The sequence below is a fragment of the Mus caroli genome, unplaced genomic scaffold (assembly GCF_900094665.2).
Source record: "Mus caroli unplaced genomic scaffold, CAROLI_EIJ_v1.1 scaffold_11885_1, whole genome shotgun sequence".
Taxonomy (NCBI): domain Eukaryota; kingdom Metazoa; phylum Chordata; class Mammalia; order Rodentia; family Muridae; genus Mus; species Mus caroli.
Genome location: NW_018390537.1, coordinates 24,576 through 48,001, shown reverse-complemented (window position 1 = coordinate 48,001; position 23,426 = coordinate 24,576). Strand labels below are relative to the sequence as shown.

Here is a 23,426-nt window from a genome sequence, read left to right as displayed (position 1 = left end):
CAAAAAAAAAAAAAAGAAAGATGGCAGAACACACTATGTTAAGGCACGATGTTTCAGAGATAACCCTCCTCCCTAGTTGTACATTTGGCTCAGAAACTCTGGAAAAAGTGCCTATTTTAGTACACAAGCAAGGGGGTGAAAAATGTGTGTGTGTGTGTGTGTGTGTGTGTATATATATGTGTGTGTGTGTATATATATATATATATATGCATATGTAATGATATAATTTATTAAGTCAGCTTTATGTTGTAATGAGCTAAATCACAGAAGAGCCTGTAAGCCTCAGTATTTTATTTGGTCCTTGAGCCTGTGAGCCACACTGGATGGAATAGTATCACCATAGCTGTCTCTCACTGGAGGCCATAACTGGCATGTGCCTCAGTAGTCTCAATGTACCTCCAGAAGCCTGGAAGTTTTCTAGAGAGCCTAATTCCTACTTCCGCTCTCAGCAAAGGAATTGGCTCCAGCAGCAGGAACAGAACAAATCAACTCAGAGACAGGAGGGAAGGCAAACAAGCATGAGGCAGGGTGGTCTTCCCTCTGACACACACTTTTATTTATTTTATTTTTTATTAGATATGTTTCATTTACATTTCAAATGCTATCCCAAAAGTCCCCTATACCTTCCTCCCACCCTATACCCACTCACTCCCACTTCTTGGCCCTGGCTTTTCCCTGTATTGGGGCATATAAAGTTTGCTAGACCAAGGGGCCTCTCTTCCCAATGATGGCCAACTAGGCCATCTTCTGCTACATATGCAGCTAGAGACAGGAGTTCTGAGTGTACTGGTTAGTTCATATTGTTGTTCCACCCATTGGGTTGCAGACCCCTTCAGCTCCTTGATTACTTTCTCTAGCTCCTACATTGGGGGCGCTGTGTTCCATCCTATAGATGACTGTGAGCATCCATTTCTGTATTTGCCAGGCACTGGCAAAGCCTAACAGGAGACAGCTATATCAGAACCCTTTCAACAAAATCTTTCTGTCATTGTGCAATAGTATCTGCGTTTGGTGGCTGATTATAGGATGGACCCCCACGTGGGGCAGTCTCTGGATGGTCCATCTTTTCATTTTAGCTCCAAACTTTGTCTCTGCAACTCCTTGCATGGATATTTTATTCCCTATTCTAGAGAGGAATTAAGTATCCACGAGCTGGTCTTCCTTCTTGATTTTCTTGTGTTTTGGAAGTTGTATCTTGGTATTCTAGGTTTCTGGACTTATATCCACTTATCAAGGAGTGCATATCAAGTGACTTGTGATTGGGTTACCTCACTCAGGATTATATCATTCAGATACATCCATTTGCCCAAGAATTTCATAAATTCATTGTTTTTAAATAGCTGAGTAGTAATCCATTGTGTAAATGTACCACATTTTCTGTATCCATTCCTTTGTTGGGGGACATCTGGGTTCTTTCCAGCTTCTTGATATTATAAATAGGGCTGCTATGAACATAGTGGAGCATGTGTCCTCATTACATGTTGGAATATCTTCTGGGTATATGCCAAGGAGAGGTATTGCTGGATCTACTAGTACTATGTCCACTTTTCTGAGGAACTGTCAGACTGATTTCCAGAGTGGTTGTACAAGCTTGCAATCCCACCAGCAATGGAGGAGTGTTCCTCTTTCTCCACATCCTTGCCAGCATCTGCTGTCACCTGAATTTTTGATCCTAGCCATTCTGACTGGTGTGAGGTGGAATCTCAGGGTTGTTTTGATTTGCATTTTCCTGATGATTAAGGATGTTGACCATTTTTGCAAGTGCTTCTCAGCTCTTTGGTATTCCTCAGTTGAGAATTCTTTGTCTAGCTCTGTACCCCATTTTAAAAGGGGTTATTTGAATTTCTGGAGTTCAGCTTCTTGAGCTCTTTGTATATATTAAATATTAGTCCTCTATCAAATTTAGGATGGGTAAAAATTCTTTACCAATCTGTTGGTGGCCTTTTTGTCTTATTGACAGTATCTTTTGCCCTACAGAAGCTTTGCAATTTTATGAGGTTCCATTTGTCGATTCTTGATCTTACAGCACAGGACATTGCTGTTCTGTTTGGGAAGGGTTTCCCCACTTCCTCCTCTATAAATTTCAGTGCTGACACACACTTTTAACCTGGGATGTTCTCATTTAGAGGCCACCCACAGTCCGGTGTGTCTTCCCACTAAATCAAAATGAACAATTCTTCAGGTAAGGGGCCCCACTAAGGTGATTCTTATTTGTGACAAGTTGATAGAGAATATAACTACAAGAGTGGTCTCCAATCTATATTGTAAAATATTAAGAATCTACTTTATGTTAGCAAAAAGCAGTATTTCAGAGACCCACAGTCTGGCCTATCTCTTGCTTTAGTCTACAGAGTTTCACACTTGGACCAGGGAAGGAACTCAGGCAACCTTGGCTCCTCTCTGTGTTTAGCTTTAGAGAGAGTAGTTCCAACCCACTTCCTGCAAGATCTGTTTGCATTTTTCAGTTTAACCTGGGGAGAAACTAGAGGCTAAAATTGGCAGCTTTGGTGAACATCCCATCAGGGCTCTGCATCCCTTCAAGAGTGGCACTCACATCTGTCAGAGCAGTCAGGAGCCTCCCCGGGTTGATTAAAGTACAGAGTCTTGAGGATGCAGTGCTGATACAATTTCTGGACCCTCTGGGTTCTCCATGGCTGGATGCTATGAGTTCTTGGAAGCATAAATGTACTGTTGCTTGACAAGAATGTATCACCTTGGCTTCACCAAGCAGATCCCCAGTGCTCCCTAAGTACTGTGGTTCTCTTCCCTGTGGGCCAACAAGGTACACAACATAAAGAAAGATGGGGTTTGGGATTTAGGGGGCAGAAAGGCCTAGTGAGCACTAGAATGTTCAGGGCAGGTGGTTGTGAGTAACTGGGAGCTAGAGTAGATGCTGGAGTGTTAATTATCTGCCAAAGAGGTATTTACACATCATTGTGCCAGTGAAGCCTGGCCAGGAGCTGCGATGCCACCATGTGAGAGAGGCTGTTTCCCAGGCTCTGTTGTGTTACTTTAAGGTCTTACCTGGTTATGATTTTCCTTCTGCATCAACACTAGGTTTCATAGCAGTTTTGTAACCTAGCTCTGTCATGGAGTTATTGACTACAAGTGCTCTAGTGACTTCATTTGTCTTACTGTTGTTTTCACTCTGCCCTGCAAGCTCAGCTCAGATAAGTCACCTCCTTGCATCCACCTACACTTTCTTTCTCTGGCTTTGGAGTAAAAACTGAAATACTGATTTCTGACAGTAGCATTACCTAAAGTGATATCCCCAGTGCTAATAACAGGCTAAAAGTCACATGGCAGGGATGGTGGAGGGGGAAAATGATAAGAATCTGCTGTCCACCACCCTAGAAACCTGAACTTAAGAGCATGGGATACTAGATTTCTGAATAAAATAAAATGTATCATTATAATGTTTAATTTAATATTGTGATACATTAGAACATTATGGCAAATGTCAGTTTTGAGGGAAATGTCTGTAATCGCATCCTTTGGCATTCCAAGGCACCTCAAGGTCAGACTGTGCTACCTACAGGCCACCATGTCTGCCAATGCTACCTAGAAAACATACCCCCAACTCTAAAATTCATGAAGGTAAAACTGTTTACAATGTACATATTTTTTAGCTCATAGAGCATAACTATAGAATGTAATTTCTACACTTCTTAATGAGGATGTAAGGCATTAGGAACACAGACATCTCTGCTGATCAGAACATAGGGGCTGAAACTAGCATAACCAAGTTCTAAAAATGTTTTAATATTTAGTAAAATAGAATCATGTGCCACCGTGAAACCTGTGTAGAAGGAGATAATAAAATCTACCCAATAGAAGAAAAGGAAGCAGACCATAAGAATGAGAACACTCCATGTCGCTCTGATTTCAGGAGGGGAGCTGTTTGCAGACCTGGAGCTCTGAAGGTAGAGGACATGCTTGTGGTGCTTATACAGATGGAGAGCCATGGACCCACTGCTCCAACCCATGAGACTCTGAAAGATGATATCACGAAGAGTCATGAGAGAGAGGAAAAGCCACTTGATGATGTGCCTTGATTGGAGCATATAGCAGTGGCCAATGTACATTGCAACTACAGACCTGTTCAAGCCACTACCTGCTTTGATGTAGGAGAGCAAGTTGGAGCTTATGAGAACATTAACAATCCAGAAAATGAGGAGAAAGGGAAGAACTTGGCATGATGTCTGTGGTTTGAGCTTTGTCCAAATGGTTGTCCTCAGACTGATGGTGACAGCCTGGACCACACTGAGGAGACAGGTGGTGCAGATGGAAAGGCCCCGTGCCATCCTTGCCAGATAAACTGCAGCTTTACAGCCAATATCTCCTAGGAAGTTTCTGAAAGAAAACACCGTGGCTAAATCTCTGATCCCTGTGCTACAAATAATGATCAGATTAGAAAATGCCAAGTGGATGAGAATAAGGTCGACAGGCTTTTTCTCAGTCCGCAAGGCAGAATTGTGCACATATCTCACAAACACTCGGATATTTCCTACAATTCCAGGTCCAGCTAGAGAAAGGAAGACTATTGCCAGTGTAATGTTATTCCACTTCATGTTCTGATTTTATTGACAGCACTAGAAAAAAATCGTCTAAGAATCACACACAATAATTTCTCTGCTTATTCTGATAAAAACAAAGGTGTCAACTATGCAAACACACCTGGTTTATTACTTTATGGTACCTGACCATACTTCATTGTTCTTTTTTAAAATTTTGTTTGTTGGCTTGTTTTCAGGTTGTCCTTTTTTCCCATTCCCATGGAAATGACAACAGTCACAATCAGGTCATAAATTTGGTAGTTTCCTGCCTTTCACAACAATCCTTCATCCCTCAAGTTCACATGACCATGCTCTTCCCAGACCAAAGCTTAATGCATGGCACCACTTTGGCATTTTCAAGCCAGGACAGTCCTGAGCATTGGCCTGGCAGGCTCCTTCCTTTATCTTCATATCACCCAGTGTGAGCACAAGCTACTGGACTGTGTTGTACTTCATCTTGATCCTCTTCACTGCCCCATATGCAGCCATATGATTGTTAATGTTGAACTTTAAAAATGTTGCTAAATAAAAACAAAAATAAAAAGCTTGCAGCATCTCAGAAAGTTGTGCTTGGTCAGGTGGACCAGGTTCTCAGGTGAGATGATAGGGTATGTCCTCTTCCTAAGTCCTTTGACCATAAATTATACCAAGATTAGTGAGTTAGTCAAGGTACAAACATCTAGATTAAGGGCCTCAAAGTGATAGTAAGTGTGGTAAAAATTGCATTTCCAATATTCATGAGTTGAATTATTCTGAAGGTTATTTCCTTTTGACTTCTTATTAATTCTATTATTACCCTTTCTTGAGGGAACACTTCCCCAAGCAAAAATCTAGGAAAATTGTTATAGAGTCTTAACAAACATATGTTCTCCTGATTGTTTAAAGGTTGGTCAATCTATTAAAGCTCTCTGTCAGAAATGTCCCAACCTCTGAGTACTTCCCAATATCTCACCCTGTGACTCCATCTTTTATGAAAGATATCTTTATTCTTGTTTTGTATTTTGTTTGTTTGTTTTCTACCTTTTATATTGTAGGCAAAATGAGCCTTTGAAGGCTCATTTTTAAAACAGAGCACTTGACATGAAAACCTTAAATTCAAATTGTCCTCTACTATTTGGTGTCTTCTACACATTAAAATTATTTCTTAATTACTTTGAACCTCTTCTTATTATACAACATTGGAGCTTAGCTTTCCGCAGGATTATGGAATATCCAAGACCAATCTTTGCTCAACTACTCTCCCTTATAGCTCCTGCTTAGAACTTTATCTCTTATGTTTACCCTACTATCAGAAGACTATGCTGTCCCTATTTTTGCTCCCTTTTTTCACTGGACAGTGAGAAGGCCTCAGAGACACTGGTTTGTGTATCTTACGTAAGAATTAAATTAATGCCTGCTCAAAAAGTTTACATGTTGCTTAAGGAAGCCGTTGGTTTTAAATTTTCACTTTAATCACAGAGATTAACTAACAAACCAATTTTGAGAAACATTTGAGTTGGGCTCTTTCCTGAATATTGATACAGCTCAGTATCCTAGAGAAGTCAATTCACTTGGGATGCACAGTTGCTAAGTATTTAGCACTTCCTTACTTGTGCAATGATGTGAGCTTTCAGGCTTCAACCAACTTACTGAAGTGCATGGGATATTCTTCAAGAAACTTACTCACAATCCTTCATTTTTCTCTCAGAATCCCTCTGCTTGCAATTTGAGTTTTTCAGATGTTTCTATGGGATCACTGAAATGTCAATGTAGATGGAATTGCCTTTGGTTTCCCAGTGTGACACTTATGTTAGAAAAGCTACACATGCACACACACACACACACACACACACACACACACACACACACACATATTCCAGGGTTATTGGGAAGAGATATTTATATGGATACTTCATAAGCTTTCTCAACGCTCATTTTTCTAGAATGTAAGAAATAACCAAAAGCAATCTTTGTGAAACTAATCAAGTCTGGATATTCTTTTAAAAATTGTTCCTGGAATGTAGAGGCAGAATGTGACATCCAGAAACATGAGAGAGAACAATCAGTAAACTAGAGAATGATAAATTGCAAAATTGACAAGTTTAAGCTTTGTAACCTCTCTCTTAAATGCTGTCTTTTCTAGTTGTTGTATGGTGGGCTTTGAACATCAGACTTGGCCTCTTTACGACTCATTAATGTAGATAAAGTGCTTTGTATCATTTAGGTGTGGTGAAGATTCAATGGAGCAGAGGCACATAGTGCTTAGGACAGTGTCTGCCCAGTGTTAAACATGCTCTAATAGCCATTGCTCTAGGATTTTGTGTCATGTCCATGTCCTGCACAATTGTGCTATGATCTGAATCAGGAGAGAGAAACTTCAGAGACAATAAAACCACAACAAAGTAGGGCAAAGTCCCTCACTGTGAGAAAGCTAAAGGGCACCTGATATAAGACACTGTTGAGGAGAACCTCTCGATCCTGAGAGCACAAACACAAACTCGAGAAACTGCAAAGAAAAGCTTCCCTACACTCAAGCTGAAACTTCAGCCCATGTCTCCTGTACCTGCATGAACTGTAATGAGCATCTCTGGCTCAGTGCATCACACACAGCTGCACTCAGCTCCCTCATGGACATGGAAAAAATTCTGAATGGCAGGTGGGAAATGAGAGACTGCTTTCTTCCTGGAAATTGTCACCTTCCTCTCAACCACTTTCCCTAGCCATCCCTACCTCACAGCACCTGTATGAAGGCAAAAGGCAATTTCAGTCCACTATGACATGATGGGGCACTCACCTGTGGAACCTGTGCAGCTCAGGAGTGTCTTCAGAGAACAGTCAGACCCTGTTTATTATCATCCTCAAGCTCTGTGCTCCTACCAACTGTCACTGCTAATAGGATGTCACTAGCAGGAGTTTGGCTTCTCCTGGGGAAATGGCTCCTTCTGCAATCTCCATTCTAGATGTCAGCTCTCTGCTCTCCCTGGTGCCCTATCATTTGCTGAGCCAGAAACTTTCTGGTCCTAATTACGGTGCCTGTGTTGTCAAGGAGGGCTGTGAAGACAAACAGTACCTTGAGTTTCCTCGAGAATATGATTTTTTCCTCTTCCCTCTCCCAAAGCCAGGAACTTCAGTGGGAAAATTTTGAGAAACTGAGAAGATTTCTAAATAGCACTGGGGTTCAAGCAATGACTCGGTAGTTAAGCACTTGTTGCTCCTACAGAGGTTCAATTCCAAGCACCCATATGGTGGTTTACAACCATATATAACTCCAGGAGACCCAATGCCGTCTTCTGACCTCCGTGGGCATCAAGTACACACATGATGCACAGACATATATGCAGGCAAAATATATAAAAGTAAAACACACATTAAAAAGAACAAATCTAGCAAAAATAAAGGTTTTTTTTTTTTTTTATAAGTTTAGTATGTCCAGAACAAAAGATGTTTACAGGCCAGAATCAGTGTCTGGTCTTATGGTGTGGTGTCCATGGCAGAGCAGCAGGGAGACTTTTGGAAATTGTGTCTGCTATTTGCCCTGACCACTGCTTTTATGCAGAGGAGTCTACTGCCCTCTTTGCTGAGATTTTTCATTTCTCCTTTTACTTGTTGCTTTTTCTTCAAAATCTCATTTTTTCTTGCCGAATGTCTAATATGGACTGCTGACTTTCTGGACTTGGTCCTGAATTTACTGTATTTTCTTCCATTCTGTTTATCCAAATTCTCTTTATATCACTGGTTATTTGAAAACAATGAAATGATTATGTTTTTGTTCAGTATTTTAAGCATTTCATTATTTTATTGAATAGTATGGATTTATAAAGGAATGTAGTCATTTAAATCAAATCCACATGGGATGAAGCAATAAAATAATAAAGCAGAATGTGACCTACTGTTGCCCAGAAACACATTAAGATCAGCTAGATAGACTTTCCAAACTACAAGGATATATCAGGCAGCATAAAGCAGGACACAGAAGAAACTGTAGAAAAGTGAGTTCCCTGAGAAACCTTGATGAAATTTCTGGATGAAGCATGAGATGGCCTCATGCAAAAGCTGCTCTGGAGCTGGGATGAAAGGAGATCCTGAACACAGGGACAGATGCTCAAGACTGCTGGGGACATCTGTCAGTGGAATGTCAGCATTCTGTGCCCAGGTACACACCTATCTCACTCGGGTAAGGAGGGAAGGTTCTCAAGCTCCCCATTTTCTGATCATCCAGAGACCAACACTTGTGCTTTTGAGGAAAACTAAATTGAAGTGAACCAATAAACTCTCAGGTCAACTCTCCATCATGGCTGAAGAGCAGACAAGCTCTCTCCAAGTTATTCTAGCCAGTGATGTTTGCTTGGTGGTATTTATGTCTCAGTTAACATAAAATACTAGCAAAACTTCAGTTTTCAAAGTTGTCACCATTTGAGGGAGAAGGAAGATTCTGTAGAATCTTAGTGTCTGATATTTCATCTCCACACTCCACAATTACTTCATTTGACTCACAAGTTATCCCATGTATTTTTCCTGCATTGTTTTTATTTAAATTTGACATTTGTTTACAGATCATTTTTGTAATTTTTTTTAGCTAGATCTTGGGAAAAAGAAAAGCAGTTTTGAGCAGTGCCCTTGTGATTTGGTACAGGAATGGTATGTGCAGAACATGTTTGCCTGTGTCTGTTTTGAAGTGTTTTCTTTTTATTTCTATCTTATAGACTTGGAATTTAGGGTTTCACATAAAGGACTGTGATTTATCTAGAACTGCCCCTTATATAACATGAGAAGTAGGGTCCAAAATTCATTATTTACATCTGAATTTCTAATTTTCCCAGCAGCATTTTTGAAGTTTTTTTTTTACTTTCTTTTGAGACTATTTCCACAAGTATTGTTTTGCTTATTTCATCTCAATGTCGTTTTCATGAGCATGTAAAATGCATTTGTTTTTGTACGTTGAATTTATATCCTATTATTTTGTTGTAAGTTTTGTATTTATCTGAGAAATTTCATGTATGTGTAACATCATGTAATCTTCAACACTATGAGACCAAGGTAGCCACTCTCTTTGCTCATAATCAATATAGTGCTTAGATTATTTGACTAAGTAATAAAGACAAAAACAGAGAGATAAAACAAGAAAGGAAGAGATGAAATTATGCTCCTTTGAGCATCTGTCATTACAGAAACATCTCACGATTTGATGACTCACTTAGAAGTATGTTTTAAAAATCTGTGTATTTCCTGCAAGTTTGATCTCTATCAATGAATTACATTTGGATTTTTCACTGGTTCCTTTTGAACTTTATATTTTAGCTTTCTGTTTTTTTCCTAAGACATCATAGGGTATATGAAAGGCTTGCATCGAATCTATAGGCTTTATTAACATTCACATCATAGCAATATTGTCTTGTAATCTATGGACATGAGGTATATCTTAGTTAGGGTCACAATAGCTGTGCTGAAACACTATGACCAAAAGCAACATGGGGAAGAAAGGGATTATTTTATTCACAATTTTTTTGTTTTTGTTTATTTATTTTTATTTGATTTATTTATTTATATTTGATTTGGAGGGTTTTTTATTTTATTGGATATTTTATTTCTTTACATTTCAAATGTTATCCTCTTTCCCAGTTTCCTCTTTGCAAAACCCCTATCCCATCCCCCAACCCCTGCTTATGTGAGGGTGATCCCCCATGCATCCACCTGCTCCCATCTCACCACCCTGGCATTCCCCTACACTGGGGCATGGAGCCTTCACAAGACCAAGGGCCTCTTCTTGCACTGATAAAAGACAAGGCCATCCTTTGCTAAATATGCAGCTGTAGCCCTGGGTTCCTCCATGTGTACTCTTTGGTTGGTGGTTTAGTCCCTGGGAACTCTGAGGGGTCTGGTTGGTTGATATTGTTGTTCTTCCTGTGGGGTTAGAAGCACCTTCTGCTCCTCCAGTTCTTTCTCTAACTCCTCCATTAGGGTTACAGTGCTCAGTCCAATGGATGGCTGAGTGCATCTGCCTCTGTATTTGTCAGGCTCTGGCAGAGCCTCTCAGGAGACAGCTATATCAAGTTCCTGTCAGCAAGCACTTCTTGGCATCTGCAATTCTGTCTGGATTTGGTGTCTGTGTATGGGATGGATCCCCAGGTGGGACAGTATCTGAATGGCCTTTCCTTCATTCTCTGCTTCACATTGTTCCTGTATTTCTTTTGAGTAGGAGCATTTTCGGGTTAAAAATTTGGAAATGAGTGTGTAGACCCATTCCCCAACCAGGGGCCTTGCCTAAAATATGGATATGGTCTCTAGAGTTTCTCCCTCCCCTTTGTTAGGCATTTCAGCTAATCTCATTCCTGTTGGGTCCTGGGTGCCTCTTGCTTTCCTGGCATATGGCACTTTCTGGTGGCTACCACAGGTTTCCCATTGCTATAAACCTCTGTTCAAATTATTGGACCTCTATTTATCATCCCCATCTCCTCCCATACCTGATCCTGTCACCCCTTTTCCTCCCTCTCAATTCCCTACCACCTGCTACATCCTATGAGTATATTGTTCCGCCATCTAAGAAGGACTGAAGCATCCTACTTTGCTCTTCCTTCTTGAGCTTCATGTGGCCTGTGGATTGTATCTTGGGTATTCTGAGCTTTTGGGCTAATATCCACTTATTAGAAAATGCATACCACCTGTGTTCTTTTGTGATTGCATTACCTCACTCAGGATGATATTTTCTAGTTCCATCCATTTGCCTGAGAATTTCATGAAGTCATTGTTTTTAATAACTCAGTAGTAATCCATTGTGTAAATGTACCACACTTTCTGTATCAATTCCTCTGTTGGACATCTGGGTTCTTTCTAGGTTCTGGATATCATAAATAAGGCTTCTATGAAGATATTGGAGTATGTGTTCTTGTTATGTGTCAAAGCATCTTTTGGGTATATGCTCAGGAGTGGTATAGCTGAGTCCTCAGGTAGTACTTTGCCCAATTTTCTGAGGAACCACCAGACTAATTTCCAGAGTAGTTGTACCAGCTTGCAATGCCACCAAGAATGAAGGGGTGTTCCTCTTTCTCCACATCTTTGACAACATCTGCTGTCACTCGAGTTTTTGTTCTTAGGCATTCTGACTGGTGTGGGGTAGAATCTCAGGGTTGTTTTGATTTGCATTTCCATGAGGATGTTGAACATTTCTTTAGGAGCTTCTCAGGCCATTCGATATTCCTCAGTTGAGAATTGTTCGTTTAGCACTGTACCCCATTTTAAAAATAGGGTTATTTGGTTCTCTAGAGACTAACTTCTTGATTTCTTTGGCACTTGAATCTTTCCAGGGCCAGGCCAGGGCTTGGGCCCTTGGGTTAATCCAGGTACCTCTTGCTTCATCTTTCAGGGCAAAGTAACAAGCAAGAGTACAGAGGGAACATCCAACTAGATCCAGATATACAGATATGTAGGAACTAAAAAGGGGCCAAAGGGAAGAAGGGGGAGGAAGAACCCACGTCCTGCCAGATTTCCACCTATGCTCTGAACAGGTGGATGTGGGAGGCCTGCCAGACACTATCCACTCAGCCTCGGGTGGGCATCCAAGCCTCTGACCCACACTATGGGGGGTGGGTAGACAAGGGGCAACCCAACCTGGGGGCCCTGGGGCCACACCCTGTAGCCCCAGGGTTATGGGAGAGAGGGAAGAGACGTTCCCACACCTGACAGAGTGGGCACAGCGGATCTTGATGAGCAGAGACTGTCTATGGTTTTAAAACTTTATTGTAGAAAAGCAGGGAGAAAGAGAGAAGGAGAGAGAGAGAGAGAGAGAGAGAGAGAGAGAGAGAGAGAGAGAGCGAGCTGGAGAGAAAGACAGGAAGAGGAAGAGAGGAGAGGAGAAGACAAAGAGAGATGAGAGAGGAGTGAGAGAAGTGAGAGGTAAGAGAACAAAGGAATGAGAGAAATGAAAGAGTAAGGAGAGGCAAAACAACCCCCTTTAAAGTGAGCTGCTATCTTTTCTGTTGCTAGGTAACTGGGGAGGAGTTTAGCCTGAAGCTTGGGACATTGCCTACTTGATTTCTAGCCATGCTTCTCTAGTGGGGGCTGTGGGGGGATGGTAATTTAGACAGGAGCCAGAGTTCCAGGAGACATGAGAGAACTCCTTCAGTTCCATGTGGGTAAACTATGACCACCGGGTCCGGGATTCAGCATCTCAGCTCGACTGGAGACCAGACTATCTGTGTATAGCCCAATGCCCCACACAGATATACCCAAATGGAAGGACGGTCAGACATGGACAGGTGCTGTTCAGCTGGAGATATGATGCAGTGAAGACAGGCTGAGTGGAGAAGATAGGGGCAGTATTGCAGCAATGTCGGAGCATAACCCGAGTTTCCTACCCTGAGTGGCTGGTCAGGTGTCAACTGGCAGTATCAGGTGGCATTATTGACCCAAGCCTGGCTGAGAGCCCACACATTGCATGTTCTGTTGGTGAGCTAGGGTTTGTCATCTATCAGCTTTGATTTGAGGTGTTTCTTGTAGGCTAGGATGTCTCCAAGCCTCTTGGTGATTGTCTGCTTTTCACAAATCCAAATATCCTGTGCAACCTACTGGATGAGTCTGAGGTCATGACTGAGTAGCATCAGGTCACCTTCAAACTCATTGATGGCATCTGCCAAGCAACAATGGTCTTGATATCCAGGTGACTGGTAGGCTTGTCCAGGAAAAGCATGTGAGGCTTCTGCCAGACCAGCCAGGCCAGACACATTGGGCACTTCTGGCTATCCTACAGGTTCCAGATTGGGTTTACCTACTGTTTCCAATGAGACCATATCTCTCGATGATCTTTCTCATCTTCTACTTTATCTCTAGGTAGTAATTTATTCTATACTCTAATAGTTAAAAGTACAGGAGAATGCATCCAGATCATTCCATCTGTGGGCAGAAGTTCTCCAGTTAGCAGCTTCTACAGAGTGGACTTCCTTGTACTCTTGGGTCCTACCAGAGCCACTTATTTGTCAAGGTTAATGCCAATTATAGATTTTTATAGATGTAAAGCCTGCCTTTTGCATACTTGAAGATTGCATTCTGCCCCATAATGACAGCTGGTGCAATCTTACCACATGGAGGGAAATAATATGTCAGTGTCTTATCATTCACAATGCTTTCTGTCAGTCCAGATGCCATAATTTTCTGTAGTGATTTCTCTTTGTGTTGCACCTGCAAGGCCAGCTTAGCACTGCCATGGCCAAACCTGGCAATGTAGTTCTTCATGTGTAGTATCTTGTCCTGTTCTCAGTGAAACCTCTTTATCTGGTTGTCTTCCAGCTCCATCTGTGTCTTCATATACTGATCATAATTACTAGGCAATACTTTAGTTCTTGTTGTGCATGTGGATGATATTAGTTCAGACACCATTCAAGAAGTCCTGAGAATGAGACCCAAGGACCAGGATGCACCTGAAAATCACCAGCCACATGCTAGACTCCAGGTCCAGGTGGTTGGTAGGCTTGTCCAGGTGCAACATAAAGGACTGAATAAATAACGCTCTAGCAATGGAGGAGTGTTCCTCTTCCTCCACATCCTTACCAGCATCTGTTGTCATCTGAGTTTTTGTTCTTAGCCATTCTGACTAGTGTGAGATGTAATCTAAGGGTTGTTTTGATTTGCATTTCCATGATGACTAAGCATGTAGAACATTTTTTAGGTGCTTCTCAAACATTTGTTATTCCACAGTTGAGAATTTTTTGTGTAACTCTGTACCCCATTTTTAATAGGGTTATTTGTTTCTCTCTAGTCTAACTTCTTGAGTTCTTTGTATATATTGGATATTATCCCTTTATCAGATGTAGGGTTGGAAAAGATCTTTTCCCAATCTGTTGATTGCATTTTTGTCTTATTGACATGTCCTTTGCCTTACAGAAGCTTTGCAATTTTATGAGGTCCCATTTGTCCATTCTTGATCTTATAGCACAAGCCATTGGTGTTCTATTCAGGAATTTTTCCCCTGTGCCCATATGTTCGAGGGTCTTCCCTACTTTCTACTCTATAAAATTCAATATATCTGGTTTTATGTGAAGGTCCTTGATCCACTTGGACTTGAGTTTTGTACAAAGAAATAAAAATGGATCAATTTACATTCATCTACATGCTAACCACCAATCGAGCCAGCACCATTTGTTGAAAAAGCTCCTCCATTGCTGATGGGAATTGCAAACTGGTACAACCACTCTGGAAATCAGTTTGGTGGTTCCTTAGAAAACTGGACATAGTACTACCTAAGGACCCAGCTATACCATTCCTGGGCATATACCCAGAAGATGCTCCAACGTGTAATAAGGACACATGCTCCACTATATTCATAGCAGCCTTATTTATAATAGCCAGAAGTTGGAAAGAACCCAGATGTCCCTCAACAGAGGAATGGATACAGAAAATGTGGTACATTTACACAATGGAGTACTACTCAGCTATTAAAAACAATGAATTTATGAAATTCTTAGGAAATGGATGGATCTAGAGGATATCATCCTGACTGAGGTAACCCAATCACAGAAGAACACACATGATATGCAGCCACTGATAAATGGACATTAGCCCAGAAAGTCAGAATACCCAAGATACAATTCACAAACCACATGAAACTCAAGAAGAAGGAAGACCAAAGTGCAGATACTTCAATTCTTTTTAGAAAGGGGAACAAAACACCCATAGAAGGAGTTAGAGAGACAGAGTGTGGAGCAGAGACTGAAGAAATAACCATCCAGAGACTTACCCATCTGGGGATCCATCCAAACCCAGACACTGTTATAGATGCCAACAATATTTTGCTGACAGGAGCCTGATATAGCTTTCTCCTGAGAGGCTCTGCCAGAGCGTGATAAATACAAGGGTGGATACTAACAGTCATAACTTGGATGGAACACAGGGTCCCCAATGAAGGAGCAAGAGAAAGAACCTAAGGAGCTGAAGGCGTTTGCATCCCCATAGGAAGAACAACAATATAAACTAACCAGTACCCTCAGAGCTCCCAGAGACTAAACCACCAATTACACATGATGGGATTCATGGGTCCAGCTGCATATGTAGCAGAGGATGGCCTATTTAGACATCAATGGGAGGAGAGGCCATTGGTCCTGTGAATGCTCTATGCCCCAGTGTGGGGAAATGCCAGGGCCAGGAAGCAGGAATGGGTGGGTTGGTATGCAGGGCAAGGTTGGAGGGAATGGTGGAGGGTGTTTTTCAGAAGAGAAACCAGGAACAGGGATAACATTTGAAATGTAAATATAAATAAAGAAAATATCCAGAAAAAAAAAGAAGACTCTAGCAAAAGCAACTCTCATCTGTCAACTGATACTGAAGTCTTTCAACTTCTTGCACTGCATGGCTGGTGTGAAACCCAATTGGTATAGGATGCTTGAGGCCCTCATCTTGGCATTGTCAGTGTCCAGCTCTTCATAGACTTTTCACAGTCTACATACTCATGAGCTAACCACTCTGTAACAACTTCCATGGGCATTTTGTTCCCTTTTCTAAGGAGGAATGATGTATCCACCCATTGGTCTTCCCTCTTCTTGATTTTCTTGGGTTTTGCAAATTGTATCTTGGGTGTTCTATGTTTCTGGAATACAATTTTCCAAGCAAATGGTCTGAAGAAACAAGATGGAGTGGCCATTCTTATATCGAATAAAATCGACTTCCAACCCAAAAGCTATCAGAAAAGACAAGGAGGGGCATCTCTTTAGGTTTAAGAAGCTTTCTTCTATAATTTTGTTGAAGATATTTGCTGGCCCGTTAAGTTGAAAATCTTCATTCTCATCTACTCCTATTATCTGTAGGTTTGGTCTTCTCATTGTGTCCTGGATTTCATGGATGATTTGAGTTAGGATCTTTTTGCATTTTGCATTTTCTTTGATTGTTGTGCCCATGTTCTCTATGGTATCTTCTGCACCTGAGATTCTCTCTTCCATCTCTTGTATTCTTTTGCTGATGCTCTCATTATGGTTCCAGATTTCTTTCCTATGGTTTCTCTCTCCAGCGTTTTCTCTCTTTGGGTTTTCTTTATTGTATCCCTTTTTTTGGTCTTAGATGGCTTTGCTCAATTCCATCACCTGTTTGGTTGTATTTTCTTGTATTTTTTTAAAGAACTTTTAACTCTTTAGCAGTGTTCTCCTGTATTTCTTTAAGTGAGTTATTAAAGACCTTCTTGATGTCCTCTATCAGAATCATGAGATATGATTTTAAATCTGAGTCTTGCTCTTTGGGTGTGTCAGGGTATCCAGGACTGGCTGAGGTGGGAGTGCTGGGTTCTGATAATGGTGAGTCATCTTGGTCTCTGTTTGTAAGATTCTTACATTTTCCATTTGTCTTAGTCAGGGTTTATACTCCTGCACAAACTTCATGACCAAGAAGCAAGCTGAGGAGGAAAGGGTTTAATCAGCTTACATATCCACATTGCTGTTCATCACTAAAGGAAGTCAGGACTGGAAGTCAAGCAGGTCAGGAAGCAGGAGCTGATGCAGAGGCCATAGAGGGATGTTCCTTGCTGGCTTGCTTCCCCTGGCTTGCTCAGCCTGCTCTCTTATAGAACCCAAGACTGCCAGCCCAGAGAAACAGGGCCTGTTTCAGATATGTTGCCTCTGCATTCTGCACGCTCACCTGCACAGACTGGTCTCTGAGGGATACAGGACACAAGATGACTCTCTCACCTGCTCTGGTGGTCAGAGCCCTCCTGGGCAGACAGCTCTGCTCTGGTGAGGAAGATGCCCAGGTATCTGGAGCACTAAATGGGGTCTGTCCCAGAAGCTGTGTCGCTTCTGCAGTCTACTTGCTCACCCTTCACAGTCAGTGAGCTGACCTGTGCAGACTGGTCTCTGAGGGACACAAGACCCAAGATGGCTCCCTCATGTGCTCCAAAAGAGCCCGCCCTGGTGGACACCTCTGCTCTGGTGGGGAAGGTACCTGGATGTCCAACCAAATTTTCTTCCTGTGTTTTCTACTGTATTTTATTATATTGGCCATCCAGTTCCCAAAGTGTGAGGCTTCTTTCTTACTTTCATTTTTATCAAGTATAACAATTTCTAGGTTTGTGTTTTGCTACAAAGCTTAATAATTCCAATTTTTACATCATAATATTTAATTTTTTATAATGACCATTCTTTGACTTCTCTCTATATGAATTTTCACTAGTTATTGCTTAAACATATTCCTGAGTGTTAAGTCAAATTGAATAACTTTTCCCGATAGGACCCTGCAGTTAAGTCTGAATCATCAAAAGGTATGCTAAAGAATTCATACTACCCCTGGTTGCAGCAGGGTGGGTGTCTAGTAGGACCCTGTGGTGGTTCTTAGGAGAGGGAATAGCAGAGAGCTGTGATCCCTGTAGAGGGGTAGCAGGGAGCTGTGATCCCAGTAGATTACTTCAGGGCATCTGTGACTCCAATGAGTGACTTCAAGCCATCTAAGGAAGCAAGGAGCAGCTCTCGATCAGGGGACAATGGTGAGGTGAACAGGAGCATAGGACTAATGACATGTCAAGTGCTGCAATGAGACGAGCGAAGGTATTGAATTATGAGTCCTCAGTGTCAGCTCCAGGCAACACAGTAACTTGGACCTTATTTCTGTGAAGAGGGATTCCAATGTCTAAGAGATCTTGCCTGCATTTTCCTCTGTGCAGCCTTTAACAGAAGTTATGACATTTGGCTCTGAGCCTGCTTTTCCTCAAACCTGCTATTTTGACAGGCAGACTGCATTGTTCTACATCTATCCCAGGTAAATTCGGAACTTACACCTCCACAGAGTGTTATTTTTCCTGTTTGGGAGCTCCGCTCTCATTTCCTAGGGATTTATCATAAGCATTGGACACCTTTTCTAAAATAAGAAGAGTTCAGATGCTTCAGTGACTCGAAGGATTTATGTGTTCTGAGCACTTAGAGTGCATCTGTTCCCTGTGACCTACATGACCTTAGCTTTGTTTACAGCTTTGGGTCCAGCTCTGGAAATGTCAGTCATTGCCTTTCAACTGTTCCTAGATCAAGGAAGTAATTATTGCCTATTTCAGTGCTTCCTAGAAATCACAATATCATTCTAAATATCTGCATATAATGAAATATGCTCCAGATATTAATACCAAGCACATTAGCATTCATTAACATATTTAGCATAAAAATTAAGTGTTCAGTCAGTGATTGAACTCTGTAAAAACCCTTGCTAACATTTCACTCCAGATTCTGATGGAAAGTATTAACATTGTTCTATTTGTTTAATGCTTGCTTTCCTGGGGATTCCTACTTTTCTAGTCCTCTCTTCCATTCTTCAAACCTCATATCATACTTGAGAACAGATTCTGATATTCGAATATGTTATTCCTTTTACTGAAGTCGACTGTCATAGAAGGGAGAGGTGACTCATCTTCCACATTATCTTGGTACCTGCTATAGGAAATTAATTTAAAAGATAGGATGTACTTCTGTTTAGATAGATGGATGATCCTTGTTTAAGTCTAACCTTCAAAAGGCTGAGGTAGGTTACAATCACCCAACCTTGTTTTCTAAAAGAGAAACAAGAAAGCAAACAAAACAAAACTGATTATTTCTTTTTGCTACTTAGTGCTGGGATAAAGTTAGGATAAATTGTTTCAGGATGTACTAGTTCACAGCCTGGATCCTTATACCAGGAGTTCTCAAGACTGTAATGTTAACTGTAACTCTAAGTGGTTTATAGTTCTTCATTCCAGCTATACATGCAATGTGTATAGTTGAGATGAGTGTGTATGACATCATGTGATAGAATGGATAGATTTTAAAGATAGATACAGAAGGAAACCCTTCACTTTGGGAGTTATAAAGTTATAAAATAAACCATGTGACAATATTTGAAAACTGGAAATGTGCAAAGGTGAAAAGTATAAACTTTATAAACACCAGTGACACTGTTGAAGTCACAATGTTAGCAAACCTGGACCCAAACACTGATTTTGGTTTGTTTTTGTTTTGTCACATTATGGTTGAGAAAGAGCCTCCCTATGGAAGTCCTTGAAAAACATTTATTGCCTCTGTCTCTCCACTGGTGATGATGTAGATGTGTGTCATTAATGTCTCAAGCTTTTGATAGAAATCTGAAAATCTTCCCTATCTTACTGATTCCTTAAAAAAAAAAAAAAAGAAGGTAACCTCAGACAAAGACCCACCCAGAACTCTGTCATGTTTTGCTCAGCAGTTATTTCCAGCTTAATTGGGGTTTAGTTATTTTGAGAGGAAGGATTTGAGGTGAACAAAATGAACAACTAACTAAGTGTCTGTGAACTGAGCTTCCCACATCTCCTGACTTGTTTTCACTGTCTCAAAATTCCAAGCTGTGTCCTAGCTGGGGACCAGCTTCTGATACACAGGCCTTGCTTTTCCTTCTCAAATCCCTTTTTAGACAGCAGTAAAATAAGTGATTCTTGGCACTCTGGGATTCTGCTTCCTGAGCAAATGCCAGACATGGATGAGGACAAGTTTAGCATCCCTTGTCTACCGGTGTCCATTGGTATTGGGGGTCTTTGCTATAACTGACTGCTTATTTTTATCATTGAATATATTAAATGTCATTTCAGACTTGAAATATCATGCCTTTCCATCCCTGGCCTTATTCTAAAAACAATCCTTACTTATTATAAAACTTCTAAAACGTATGTGTTCTTCCATATGTTTTTATTCAGGTGCCTAGGAAGCCCTGCTTTTCCCAGATGCAAACTAATGGAAATAAATGTGGAAGAAGAGCTGAAGTTAAAAATGAAAGCCAGCATCGTCTGCAAGAGTTACAAGTGTACTTTACTCCTGACTCACCTCTCAAGTCCTTCTAGCAGTAGTTTAAAGAAGGTCACATGATAATGCCATTAACTGTGAAAGGAGACATTATCCATGTCAGGACGTTAGAGGTAATAAAACAATGTTCGTTCATATTACTCTTATGTCAATATACACAGCCCAGAGACTGACAGAGAGATACTGTGAAAACTTTCCAGTAGGGTTCAAGTTTGCCTGGTACCCTTCTAGATGAACTTGTACTTTCACCTGAGCTGTGGAGTACTCGGGAGAACATACCTGTTGTGTAGTTTTAAAAATGTTCTACTGCCTTAGCTTAGGAGCTGTGTCCATGCTACCAGCCCCTCAGGGCTCCCCTTTGTTCTTCCCAGCTTAGCTCTGAGTACTAAACTGGCTTCTCTTTCCTACCTGCCTTTGCTTCTGGAGGGGTAGAATTATCAGCCCCTCCATGGCCTTTGGATCAGCTCCTGCTTCCTGACCTGCTTGACTTCAAGTCCTGACTTCCTTTGGTGATGAACAGCAGTGTGGAAGTGGAAGCTGAATAAAACCTTTCCTCCCCAAATTCCTCCTTGGTCATGATGTTTGTGGAGGAATAGAAACCCTGACTAAGACAAATCAGTACCAGCAGAGGGGTGTATTCCTGTGACAACCTGACCATGCTTTGGGGAGGACCATGGAAGGACTTTGGAACTTTGAGCTAGAAGAGCCATTGGAATGTTAAGAGCTCTGTGGGATGTTCTTTAGATTCTTGAACGATAATGTTTAGAACAGTGCAAAGGATGGAGGCTTGGCTTGTGAAATTTCAGAGGGAAAATTAAACACTTTTATTAGGGCTGTTGCTATTTTGATTGTGAATATTCTGTGGTTTTGGTTAGCTGGGTCTGAAGAATCATCTGTGATTAACAGGATACCAGAACTACTAAAGTGAAACCCTTGCACTACTTGGACTATTGATGCTGGTTAGCTGGAGCTAATAAGTTAGCAGTGATTAAGAAGAGACAAGCATCATTGAGGTAAAATCTTCTGGGAAGTGTTATCTAAGAGCACACAGAGGCTGTGTTCCAAAGATAGCCAAGGTTGTAGCTTGAATTGGGTCTGGACTTGGTAATGTGTAAGAGTCACCCAGGTGGTTGAAGGCATGAAGGGGTCATGAAGAACACTGTGAAAGGCTGTGAAAAGACAGCCTTCTCATTCTCAGTTGCAATTGATGGCCCAGGACTGAAAGGGTCATGCAGAGGAGTTGAGGCTTGGTACCATGAAGAGAACCTATGAGAGGCTATTGGTGAAGCCTAATTACAATAGAAGACATCAGTGTTTTCTAGATGCCAATACCATGAGATGATCACCAAGAACAGCAGCATCCATAGAGCACAAGCAGCTGGAGCCTAGAAGACAAGGTGTGACCTGGAGAATTGACCCAAGCCCTTGGAGGAATCCAGAAGATCATGAGTGGATCCCAGACATTGAACAGTTGGAGTTTGATTTTGCTTTTGATTGTGACTATGCACTGATATTTTCCCTCTTGAAGGAAAAAAGTATTTTCGTGGAGCCCACAGTTAAGAGACTTTTAATTGTAAAAAGACTTTGAATTTTAAAAAGAGATTGGATATTTTAAAGGGATTGAAATTTAAAGAATTTGCAAAGACTATTTAGATCTTGGGGATGAGTAAAAAAAGTAAAGGTTGTGGCTTCTTGAAATTCTTAGGAAACTGGATGGAACTAGAAAATATCATCCTGTGTGAGTTAACCCAACCACAAAAGAACACAAATAGTATACAATCACTGATAAATGGATATTAGCCCAAAAGCTCCAAATACCAAAGATATAATCCACAGACCACATGGAGCTCAAGATGAAGGAAGACCAAAATGTGGGTGCTTCAGCCCTTCTTAGAAGGGGAACAAAATACTCACAGGAGTAAATATGGAGATAAAGTGTAGAGCAAAGACTGAAGGAAAAGCCATCCCGAGATTGTCCCACCAGGGGATTCATCCCATATAGTTACTAAACCCAGATGCTATTGTGGATGCCAAGAAGTGCATGCTGAAAGGAGTCTGATATGGCTGTCTCTTGAGACACCCTGCCAGAGCCTTACAAATAAAGAGGTGGATGCTCAAAGCCAACTATTGCACTGAGCATGGGGTCCCCAATAGAGGAGTTAGAGAAAGGACTGAAGGAGTTGAAGGTGTTTTCAGCCCCATAGGAAGAACAACAATATCAACCATCCCGACCCCACCCCTCCACCCAGAACTCGCAGGGACTAAGCCATCAACCAAGGAGAACACATGGCTCCAGCTGCATATGTAGTAGAAGATGGCCTTGTCCCGCATCAATGGGAGGAGAGATCCTTGGTCCTATGAAAGCTCTATAGATGCCACAGTGTAGGGGAATTGAGCACAAGAAGGTGGGAATGGGTAGGTAGGTGGAGGAACACCCTCATAGAAGCAGGGGAAAGGAGGGTGTGATAACAGTGTTTCCAGGAGGTAGGGAACCTGGAAAGGGGTTAACATTTGAAATGTAAATAAAGAAAATATATTTTTTAAAAAAATCAGTTGTCCTTAGATGAGTAGCCTTACATTTGAGTCTTCTAGTTGATTCCATTGATCAACATGTCTGTCTTTATGCCAAACTATTGTGGGTGGATATTTTTTAAGTTACTATAGCTCTGTAACACAACTTGAAATCTGAGATAGCGATACCTCCATCAGTTCTTTTGTTAATTATGATTGTTTAAACTAACCTGTCTTTTTTGAATTTACACATAAATTTGAAGATTTAAAAGAAATTTATGTGAAGAATTATGTTGGAATTTTGAGGGAGATTGCAGTGAATCTGTAGCTTGCTTTTGTCAGGATGCCCACTTTTTATAATATTAATCCTATACATCCATAAGTATGGGAGAGTCTTTCAATATTATTCCAGTTTTTTCTTCAAAATCTTAAAGCTTTTAAGAAGGGAAAGAGGATCTCAGAAGATGGAAAAACCTCCCATGCTCATGGATTGGCAGGATCAACATTGTAAAAATGGCTATCTTACCAAAAGCAATCTACAGATTCAATGCAATCCCCATCAAAATTCCAACTCAATTCTTCAACGAATTAGAAAGAGCAATCTGCAAATTCATCTGGAATA

General features: G+C 41.1%; 1 protein-coding gene and 1 pseudogene across 1 annotated transcript; both read right to left on the bottom strand.

Moving 5' to 3' along the window:
* Positions 1-3,668: 3,668 nt before the first annotated feature.
* LOC110288698 (putative vomeronasal receptor-like protein 4) lies at positions 3,669-4,571 on the bottom strand. The gene has a single exon (XM_021154977.1). It carries the CDS (start codon positions 4,569-4,571, stop codon positions 3,669-3,671), a length of 903 nt encoding a protein of 300 aa, XP_021010636.1.
* Positions 4,572-12,919: 8,348 nt separating this feature from the next.
* The window catches only part of LOC110288696, an 11,286-nt pseudogene continuing 779 nt past the window's right edge, over positions 12,920-23,426 (bottom strand).

Bases quoted from the DNA above. Each gene is read 5' to 3' on its own strand.
- LOC110288698 (XM_021154977.1), bottom strand. From the start codon at position 4,571: ATGAAGTGGAATAACATTACACTGGCAATAGTCTTCCTTTCTCTAGCT.